Here is a 10,853-nt window from a genome sequence, read left to right as displayed (position 1 = left end):
GAACTGTTTTCCGTCGATCCGATAGCACTCAGCAAATGCTAAGACAGAGTTAGTGGCGCATCTTCATGGTTGGAAACCTGACTATTGTAGCTGAAGCGGCTCTCAGAGGCAGTTTTTTTCACTCTACCAAGTGCCACTCTTCGGATGACACCGACTGCGGTGCCGTCTGGCACCAGCGGTTGGGATGATTCAACGCCTTTAGCTGATTTGTTCTGCTTAAAGAATGGTTCTATGGTCCCTCTTGGCTGCTCAGGGAATTTGTTCAACCTTTGGAAGCGGCTGTTAACCTAAGGTAAGAACCACCTTTAACGCTCCCCGGTATGAATTCCGTTGTATCCAGTCGCCGTCCACACTTTATAATTTCCCCGTTACTTTCGATTCGCCACGAAGACGCCATGAATGCACAACTGCGCGGCTTTAAGGGCATTAGTGGAACGATTCGTATACTTGTCTGCCAAAGCCCGCAGCCGCCTCCCTTTCGTCGGCGGGTGACTGGTCATTTCACTGGAATGGGGGCGGATGGCGGTCACAACGCAAATACTGATTTTAGCAGCGCTCAGGTGTTCTTCAGGGTGGATTGTTTCGAGGCGTCCTGCCTCCCTGTCCCTAAAGCTGTTTCGGTTAGCGGACTCTTTCTTATTTCGGTGAAGATAGTTCTCTTGGTCGACTTCCTATACTGGTTCATTCTGCTTTCAGGGGTTATCAGTTCTGCTGCTCTATCGAAGGTCGTTCGGCAGCGGTCGCCGTTAGAGTTTCCCGACTCTTTCAAATTTACCTCATCGCAGTGCTTAAGACATGCGTCCTCTGTGGGAAGATATTTTAATCTAGCTACTCTTTGCCAGACCGGGGTTTCTTCATTAGCAATTGCTAAGACCAGTTCCATTTGCCAATCCACTATGAGCTCACCGCCCCTCTGAAGCACAGAACTCTCTAGCGGCACGGCGATGGGCCCGTGTCCACTTCGGTGCTTCGTGGATTTTGATTCCCGCTCGGTTGCTCCAGCTTCTCACTGATTACGTTAAGACTCTTGGGGGAAACGCACGGAGGTCACAGCGAGACGTCGGTTGTTTGAAAACACCGGCGCAACGACTGCGCTTTCTAAAAGTCCTGTTTTCTGCGGACTCCTGAAAACAGTTGATCTATCTCGAGGGAGTGCTGAAAATCCTCCGCCTTCTGTTTTGGGGCGGGCCGCCCCAGTGCGTTGGTAGTGAATGAGACTGTGTGCCGCACCCTCCCCAGCTTTCATGGACGCCTCCTGCGCCGGATCGGAACTCGCCGCGCCCACGTGGGCCGCTGTCGGCAAGGGCGGCTGTTCTCCATCTAACGGTCCTTTCGCGTTCCATTGACTTCGCCGGAGGATGGGGTATTGTGGTTCATGGGAATCCCAGCCACGAAGGGAAGGGGGCTCGAGAGACAGGGTGCGGCGGAGCTGTGTGTTTGCAGTTCCGGGGGCGGTTGCTTAAAGGGTGGGTCTTTCCTCCACGTTATCCCTTTCCAAAAAAGCCGCTGCCTGGTCGCCGCGGAGGGTACCGGTTCAGGGCCAGCGAGAGGTTGGCTTTTGGCTTCGTTTTCACTAGCCGGCTGCCGGTGCCAGTTCATCGGATGGGTTGCAGTATCACGTGAAAGGACGTCCTCTCGCGTGCGGGAAATCGTTGTGCGAAAAGGTCGGGGGAATGAACCTTGCCAGTGGTATGTCCTCTACCGCTGCCGTCCTTGTGGTCTTACAATGCTTTGACCTGTGGGCACGGTTGTTTTCGTTTGGTTATTGATGATATATGCCCACTTTCATCAATCCGCTTCGAGGTGTGTATGGTTCGCGCGTGGAACGGCTTTGGCTTCTGCATTTTTTTAAAAAGTTTGACACTGTCTTCTCAAGTTACTTGGATTTCGTATTTGGGAAAGACGTTGGTGATATATTGTGGTTGTTGTTATACTGGTTGGAGATCTAATGCTCAAAGTAACTATTAATTGTTACCACTCGATAAAAAAAGATGTCCCGCCGGCGCTAAAGGACATGTATAAATGATGAAGCTTTCGAACGATTTCCCTCTGACTTTGTTCAGCCGGTTGTTCAGGCGTTTTGTAAGATTTTCATTGTTGCAAACAACTATGTATGGTTTCCTATTGGTCTATGAGATGTGAAGCTATGGGGATGCCTTTGCTTGGGATTAATAAAAAAGACTACTATTCCGTCGCAAGATTCTATTTTTTCCCCCTCTCTTTTGCGTGTATTTTAGCCCAGTAGGTTGTTTTTCTGGTGGTCATATATGATTTTATTTCAGGGTGGTGTCGCAACCGATTTTGCGTAAATCATATGGTTCATATTTCTTAGTGAAATAATTCTTTTGTTTAATACAGGAGTACAGGCCAGTCCGTGGCATGTAGCACATTCACTGATGAGGTCGCCGTTGTTCCGCCTCCGTGATATTGTGGAGGTAAGGGTTTCCCAAAAAGTCTTCGAACCCTCAATGTAGTTAATGAAGATTTGGGAACGGTGTGTTGTTGCTCCTTAGGGTGGATAAGGGCCACCTGGCGAATGCTTAGCGGTTTATCTTAAGGGCCTGAGGTTGGGGATGGGGACACACCTCTAATTTTTAAGTGTTTTACACACTTTTCTGATTTTGCTTTTGAGGGGAAATTGTTTGTGTCCCTCAGTGGGCAAAAAGGTCCTTAAACTCATTAGGCCACCATATTTTAAATATTGTGATCAATGATGTTAAATATAGGTAAACTACTGTGCCCTCGTTTGACTCAAGGAGTTCAACCAACGATGATTCCACTGCCAATGATAAATGCATGTCCGAAACAAGAGGGGTTGCGGTCGTTTTTCCGCGGGCGGCGTGCAAAAAAAAAAAAAGGACGGCGAAGTGCAGTAACAACAAAACATTTTATAAAAATAATGCCACTCTCAGCGACACGTGCCGCTAATAGAGATGGTGCTACCCCTTGGATAATTATCCGTTAGCATGGCCACTGTGCCCACTTGTTGTCATGACTCTGTTGGGCTGTTATCTTAACTGTTTGCCTTACCGATAGGTGCCCGTGAGGCATATCCGTAATAAGCAGTTGCTTATTCCTTATCGTCTGGATTGCTTTCCAACAAACAAAATTTGGTTGTACAATGCGCATTGTGAGGCTTCAGCAGAGGACCGACATCATTTCCTATTGAGGATTGTATGCTTGTACATAAAATATGTGAGGGCGTTTGATTTTTTTTTTACCTTTAAGGACAAATTAGTGGCATCCGTAGCAAAGGAGTGAATGTACAAGTGTCGGTGTGAATATAATTTCTCGTTATTCACATCGCTTTTTGGGGATGACTAGACCGCTGCGTGCGTTGGCGTATCGGGTTATGCTGATATAGTTTTGATGTAATGCGGTCTAGTTTGTTGAACACATGTTATTGTGTTGGACTCGAATTTAGTGGTTTATTGTTTCGGTTCTTTGAATATTTTTCATTGTGGTCCGTACAAAAGTCTTGGTCAGTTATATGTGGAGGGGTGTTTAAAAATATTTTCTCTTCGTTACTTTTTTGTTTTATTTACAACTGCTATAATCCTATTTCCCCATTTTACCTCTTGATAGAGGTATTTTCAAAGCAATTATTAACGGCCAATACACGACATCACCATCGATGGTAGACGAGTGAGTGTTTACACTTGGGGTATACTACTAAGTGAGGCCGAGTTTGATTATTTCCCCATGTGCTGTGACGTTTCTATTGTGTTAGTTTTTACACTGGTCACATACTTAAATATTATACATAATATATATATATTATATTTTACACCTGCGTCGCATCTTCTTTAGGAAAAAATTTTCTTACTCCCAATTCTGATAGTTATTTGCAATAATCGGCCAGGCGTTTGTTGTGGAGACTGTTCTTTGGTCCTTGTTAATGGATCTGTGGTCAGGTGTGCGCGTGCATGCTATCTAAAATTTGATATTTGCATGAATCTTGGGGGTCATATATTGACGAAGATAAAGATTCCGTTTATGGAATGGAGGTACGTAATTTTTGTGCTTTTCCGATCCGTTTATTACCGAATGACAGAAACACTGTTGTACTGCCAGTTCGCGTAGGGGCGTTCAATTTCTAAATTTATATGTTTTTGTATCTGGTCCCGTGCCTAGCCAAAATTATCGGACGCTTCCGCTGATAATGATGTTGACCACTTCCTGTGTGGAATGGAAAGTATTCTCTTAATGCTCAGCCGTCCTAGGGCCCCACCGTACTTTTCTAAAAAAAAAAATGATGGTGACGAGGGGTTGTAGGTTGCGTATGAGGCGAATCGGTTGAGTGCAAAGACCTGTTGTCACTTGAGGAAGACGGTTTTATGCGTGGCTTTCCTTTAAACTGTTGGGAGGTTTGAGGCAGTCGATGCGATACAGAGCCTTCTGGGTGCTTGTTTGTTGTGAATATATTTTTTAATTTGTGTTGGATTGACACGATGGGTCGCCATGGTGCCAAGTGATGCTCCTTCTACTTTTGTGTTAGGAAAATATCCTCTGTTAACTACATGTCTACCGTTGACTTTATTAATGGTGTGATGCCTAGCGTCGTCCTAATTGTCCTCTGTGGGTGATGGTTGGAAGAGGGTAAATATGTACGCATATTTTCGTCGTTGAATTTGTTTTCCACTGTACGTGACAACAAGTGTATTGTTTTCTCTGATGCAAGGTGAGCAAACTCGGCTGTGCTGTTTATATGTTTTAGCTTCTTCAACATATACATATATTTAAGGTAAGTACACCTGGAAGAACGTACAATACTTTGCGTATTTTCTTTTTTAATGACTATTTCGATCTTGACATACAACTTGTTTGTCTTTACTTGCTACGTTGTTGCGGCGGAACCATCGGGAATGTGGCATATTCTATTTTTACACCCTTTGTTTAGCTAAAAGTGTTGTGTCGTTATCCTATGTCTTGTTCTTTTGCCTTCTCTACCTGTTCACGCAGTTTATTAGACGGAAAGGAAAGAGAAGGATCACACATATTTGTTGGGCACCGCAAGAATAGGAGCATACGCTGAAGAGAAAAGTAAGATGTCCACGATCGATCGGGATACTCTCCCAAGCGATCCAACACCGCACCACTACAAAGTCAGTATTGTTCCTGACTTCGAAACGTTCAAGTTCACCGGTCATGTTGACATAAAAATAACCGCCGAAAAACCTCAACAGAAAATCACTCTCAACTATAGTGATTTAACGTTTGTGAAAGTAAGGGTTACGCCAGGGGGGAGTGCATCGGAAACAGAGGAACTTCCCGCGGAATCCATCAGCCTCGACAAAACCGGGATGAAGGCAACGTTTTCTTTGCGCAAGGCATTTCAAGGAGAGGCAACACTCTCGATTGATTACACGGGAATCATAAATGACAAACTGGCAGGATTTTACAGGAGCAAATACACTGTTAACGGAAAGGAGTCGTATATGGGGACAACACAGTTTGAAGCTGTTGACGCACGCCAGGCAATCCCCTGCTGGGATGAGCCTGCAGTGAAAGCTGTGTTTGAAATAATTATAACTGCTCCTTCGCACCTAATGGTGCTATCCAACACTCCATCTTACAAGAAGGAGGTGGTTGATGATAAGACACGTTGGTTTTTTGAGCCCACGCCCAAAATGTCGACTTATCTTCTCGCGTGGACGATAGGTGTGTTCGAGTGTATTGAGAAGCGCATCCAGAAGGTACACAAAGGAGCAGGTGGTCAAACTGAAGAGACCATTATACGCGTGTTTACTCCTGAAGGTAAAAAGTCAAAAGCTTCTTTTGCTCTGGATGTGGCTTCTAAAGTGTTGCCATTGTATGAAGAGTTCTTCGGATCAAATTACGTGCTTCCAAAAGTTGACCTTTTGGCAATTCCTGACTTTGCCGCCGGGGCAATGGAAAATTGGGGGCTTATAACATATCGTGAAACAGCCCTACTATGTGATGCCGAATCAAGTGCGGCTCAGAGGTACTACGTCGCTCTAGTGGTTGCCCATGAACTGGCCCACCAGTGGTTTGGAAACCTCGTGACCATGCAATGGTGGAAGGAGCTCTGGCTTAACGAATCGTTTGCCACGTACATGGAGTACCGGGCGGTAGATAAGTTGTTCCCAGAGTGGCGTGTCTTCACGCAGTTCGTCCACGATGAGGTTGCTCGAGCCTTTCAACTGGATTCGATGCGTAGTTCCCATCCCGTTGAAGTGGATGTCAAATACGCTAAGGAGATCGACGACATTTTTGATGCCATTAGTTACAGCAAGGGTGGGAGCATCATTCGCATGGCAGTTAATTTCATCGGAGAGGAGGCATTCCAAAAGGGAATGTCGGAGTATTTGAAGCATTTCGCCTATGGTAATGCAACAACGAAGGATCTGTGGAATTTTCTTGGAAATGCTGCAGGCAAACCCTTGGCCCCTATACTGGAGTACTGGACGGGGCGGCAAGGTTATCCTTACCTTATTGTTACGTCGTCACCTGACAAAAAGACTTTGAACATAACTCAAAAGCGCTTTCTAGCTACAGGTGACGTCACCGCCGACGAGGATGAAACAGTGTGGAAGGTACCTTTGCTTATCTCGACTCCGGAAGACGGGGTTCAGCGTTATATTCTTGAGAAACGGGAAAACCCAATACCGGTAAAGTATAACTCGTGGATAAAGGTAAACAGTGAGCAATCGGCCTTCTGCCGTGTCCACTATCAAGGCAACGGTTTGCTCGAAGGTTTGCTTCCCGCTATTGCTTCGAAGAACCTCTCTGATATAGACCGATTTTCTATTATTTCCGACTACCACGCCTTTGCTCGTGCCGGTTACTGCAGCACCGTCGACGTGCTCAGGATTCTTTCTTCTTATGTTGACGAAGACGATTATACTGTGTGGTGCTCCGTCGTTGGCTTTGAGAAAGAGATACGGATGCTGGTGTCCAGCCAGGGTCGAAGTGCTGTTGATTCACTGAATGCTTTCTGTCGCAACTTGTACTCGAATGCCATGAAACGACTCGGCTACGCGCAGAAGCCTGGCGACGATAATCGTTTGACTCAACTGCGCAGCGTTCTCTTCGACAGACTCGTAACATCTGAGGACAAGGAGGCCGTTGCCTATGCTTGCAAGCTTTATGCGGAACGGCAAAAGGTGCCAATTCCTTCGGACTTGCGGTACACTGTGTATGCTACGCACGTTAAATTAAACGGCGAGCCCGCGTTTCAGGAGGTGAAGCAACTTGCTGAGGTTACTGTGGACGCGATGGAGCGGACTCATTACCTTCGTGCGCTTGCATCTTCCGAAGTTGATGGTGTGGTGAGTCAGCTCTTTCAATACTCTCTCTCCGAAAAAGTTCGGAGCCAGGACGTTTTGGCCATTCTTGGCGCACTGGCCAGCAACGCTGCGAGGGTTAAAGCATACGCCGAAGAACTGAAGCAGATGTGGCCAAGGTTGGGGAAGGAGCTTCCCGGACTTATACTCGGGAGGGCGCTAAAATATTTGGAAAATGGTGCTGATGCAGCGGTGGCCGATGAAATGGAACAGTTCTGGAGCCACCTTGCTGATGAAGCTAAATTCGGGATGACCCGCAGCTTCCAACAGGGTGTGGAGGGACTCCGCAACAACGCAAAATGGGCGGCGCGAGACGTGAAGACTGTGGTCGAGTTTCTTTCGGTTGCAGCGTTATAGCTTTTCTTTCGCCTTCATATACGTTATTACCATTAGAATTGGCTGTTGCTAAATTAGTGGATGCAGCTGTTGGCTAAAATTAGGTGGGAAAATGAGTAAAAAACTTTAGGGATAGAAGTGAGTGTAGTAAAAGGTGGCTCAATCATGGGTAGGAAAGTAAAAACGAGTTGGATTTTGATGAAGGGGGAATATCGTCGAGGAATGGTCCATTCTTCCTCGTCGCGATGATTTCGTAGTGGGCACGTGCCACAGTGCTTCTGGAGGGAGAGTGGGTTTGTCAGGAGGTGCGGCGATAAAGGAATAGTTGTATTGGGTGTATACACGTATACTTGCACACTTGTTTAACACCAACGCTTCATCACTTTTAGGTTGTCGACATTTTTTCGCTTTAGGTAAGTATCCATATTACCTTTAATGTTCTGCTTTACCTGTGATGCTCATCTACACCTTGCATCCACTTTTCTGTCACTTCGGTGTGTTGGTACTGTGGTGACCTATATTTGTTTTACTTTGCCTCTCTGTTTGCAAACCTAGGGCGCTGGAGCGAAGAAATAGGGCGGAGGCGTTGACCATGACACACAACAGGAGCGGGGCTGTTCGAAGGAAAGTCGTTCAACACGACTTTTATGATTCAGCTGACCAGGTTGGTGGAGTGGTGTTGCTGAACAACCCTACCAACGGCTCCTGGGAATATGATGAGTACCTTCGGCTGCTCACAACCAAAAGGTACTCTCGTATTGCTTCGTGGGAAGCACATTCCACTGCGCAGTGCTACTTTGTCTGCGCTGACGGTGTATATCCTAAGCTTCAGTCATACGTCAAGGAGCGGCAGGTGAGCCATCCGCATCTTCGGTTGTTTCAATTTTTTCCTCTATGTGATGCTGTCATCGGTGATATGGACTCTTATGTCACTTCTTACGAAAAGGATGGTTGTGAAAGGCCTTCATCAACTCCAGAGGGCGGTTACGGCACTGTGGACGATATCCCTGTTGAGGTACTGGACACGATCCATCACAGGTGCCGCTCTGCGGCCGCGCTTTTTCGGGAGGTGGATGGGAGTGTGCCGGACACGCCACTGAATGGATGGAAAATGTTGCATGAAGAGCATTCCCACCCGTTACTTCGTCCGCTTTGGCTGCATATCCAGTGCCAGATTACGACGGACTTCAAAAAGGCGCTGACACTCCTGAAACGGCTGCGCAAGCGGTACCCTGACGAGAACGCTGTCGTGTTACCTCCTGTTCTGCGTTCACCTGCTGCCGCGCGTATACTGGAAACCGGTGGCGGTGTTGTGGACCAAAGAAACTGCGGGTGCGACAACGACCCGATCCAGGAGCGTGAGCTGTGCGTTGCGGCCAGCCAGGTTGAAGCCTTACTTCTGCCCACCGTTGTCGCTGTCGGTGCCTTCGGTGGTCGCTTTGACCACGAGGTGGGAGCCATCTCTACGATGCTTTCTGAGAGTCATGATGCACATATAGTGCTTATAAATTTGTTTAATACGGTGTTTGCGTGTCAGGGAGGTGGGTGGACACAGATTGTGCGGCAACCCGAGTATGAAGACAAGACTTGCGGTCTTGTAAACTACGGAAGAATGACTGAGTGCGAGACGAGTGGTTTGCTCTGGAATGTTGTGAAGGGCAGGGGGAAGCCAAGTGTTACAAACGATTTCGTTTTCGACTTTGGGGCGTTTATTTCCGTCTGCAACATTGTTCGCCGCGAAGTTATAACGGTTGATTTGCGGTGCCTTTTAACGAGTGTGGGGGAGTCACCTGCGGATGCGACGACCGCTACAGGCGCTTCTGATTGCGAAGCGCAACGCGGTCGTGGCCCACCTGTAGTGTTCTCCATACTTCGGCGGCAAAAAAAGGAGGGGGGCTAGGTGCGTGTTTTCTTTGAGCTCTATTCGTCCTTATTTTATTTATTCATCGTTTTCTTTGTGTTTGGTTACCCTGCTGTACACGAGAGTCCCACCAACATTGTACTGATATTTTCCTCTTTTTTAGCGTTTCATTCTTAAACGCACCGTTTCTGGAGTGCGTATCCATGGCAATATAAGAAAGCTTCACGAGTGCTAATGGGTGATCCTATCGATGATTTATTGCACCATTTTTAACGGTCAATTATTGGGGTATTCTGATCTTTTCTGTGTGTAATCTACTGCTGTCAACCGTTCTTAGGTGATAACGTCTGCGATTGTCTCAGAGTATACCCATGTACATTTACTTTCAACATTCCCTTGTATATGTGTTACGTGCCTATGTATGCGACATCCATACCATACATAAAACAGAAAGGAACCTGAAACATGGCCAAGAAGCACCTAAAGCGCCTGTATGCCCCCAAGGACTGGATGCTGAGCAAACTCACTGGTGTGTTTGCCCCTCGTCCACGTGCTGGTCCCCACAAACTACGCGAGTGCCTTTCGCTTCTGATTATTATTCGCAACCGGCTGAAGTATGCACTAAATGCCCTCGAAGCGCAAATGATCCTTCGTCAGGGACTCGTGTGTGTAGACGGCAAGCCCCGCAAGGATGGTAAGTACCCAGCCGGTTTCATGGACGTGGTGGAGATTCCCAAGACTGGCGACCGCTTCCGCATCCTATATGACGTGAAAGGACGCTTTGCGCTTGTCCGCGTGAGCGAGGCTGAGTCGAGCATCAAGATGATGAAGGTTGTCAACGTATACACCGGCACGGGGCGCATTCCTGTTGCTGTGACACACGACGGCCACCGGATTCGCTATCCCGACCCCCGTACGAGCCGTGGAGACACTTTGGTGTATGACGTGAAAGAAAAAAAGGTTTTGGACCTAATCAAGATTGGCAACGGCAAGGTTGTGATGGTGACAGGTGGTGCCAACCGTGGTCGTATTGGAGAAATTGTGTCCATTGAACGTCACCCTGGCGCCTTCGACATCGCCCGCCTCAAGGATGCGTCTGGTCACGAATTCGCAACTCGTGCCACAAACATTTTTGTGATTGGCAAGGACATGTCGAGTGTTCCAGTTACGTTACCTAAGCAACAGGGTTTGCGTATCAACGTGATTCAGGAGCGTGAGGAAAAACTCATAGCCGCCGAAACACGCAGAACAACTCAGGCGCACAGCAAGCGAAAGACTAAGGTGTAACGGCTAAATTCACATACAGTTACTTTCATTCTTTACACACCACCTTGAACAACTGCACATAT

At 47.2% G+C, this 10,853-nt stretch overlaps 3 protein-coding genes across 3 annotated transcripts; all 3 read left to right on the top strand.

The window, feature by feature from the left end:
• Positions 1–5,048: 5,048 nt before the first annotated feature.
• TEOVI_000453000 (aminopeptidase, putative) lies at positions 5,049–7,664 on the top strand (the record flags this gene model as incomplete). Its single annotated transcript, XM_067227290.1, has 1 exon — positions 5,049–7,664. One exon carries the CDS (start codon positions 5,049–5,051, stop codon positions 7,662–7,664), a length of 2,616 nt encoding a protein of 871 aa, XP_067083391.1.
• Positions 7,665–8,235: 571 nt separating this feature from the next.
• On the top strand, positions 8,236–9,543 carry TEOVI_000452900 (thiamine pyrophosphokinase, vitamin B1 binding domain containing protein, putative; the record flags this gene model as incomplete). The annotated part of the gene is made up of 1 exon (XM_067227289.1): positions 8,236–9,543. One exon carries the CDS (start codon positions 8,236–8,238, stop codon positions 9,541–9,543), a length of 1,308 nt encoding a protein of 435 aa, XP_067083390.1.
• Positions 9,544–9,969: 426 nt separating this feature from the next.
• On the top strand, positions 9,970–10,791 carry TEOVI_000452800 (40S ribosomal protein S4, putative; the record flags this gene model as incomplete). Its single annotated transcript, XM_067227288.1, has 1 exon — positions 9,970–10,791. One exon carries the CDS (start codon positions 9,970–9,972, stop codon positions 10,789–10,791), a length of 822 nt encoding a protein of 273 aa, XP_067083389.1.
• Between the last annotated feature and the right edge of the window lie 62 nt (positions 10,792–10,853).

The sequence above is a fragment of the Trypanosoma equiperdum genome (genome assembly GCF_001457755.1).
Source record: "Trypanosoma equiperdum strain OVI genome assembly, contig: ctg_923, whole genome shotgun sequence".
Lineage (NCBI taxonomy): Eukaryota > Euglenozoa > Kinetoplastea > Trypanosomatida > Trypanosomatidae > Trypanosoma > Trypanosoma equiperdum.
This window is presented reverse-complemented; position numbering and strand designations above follow the sequence as displayed.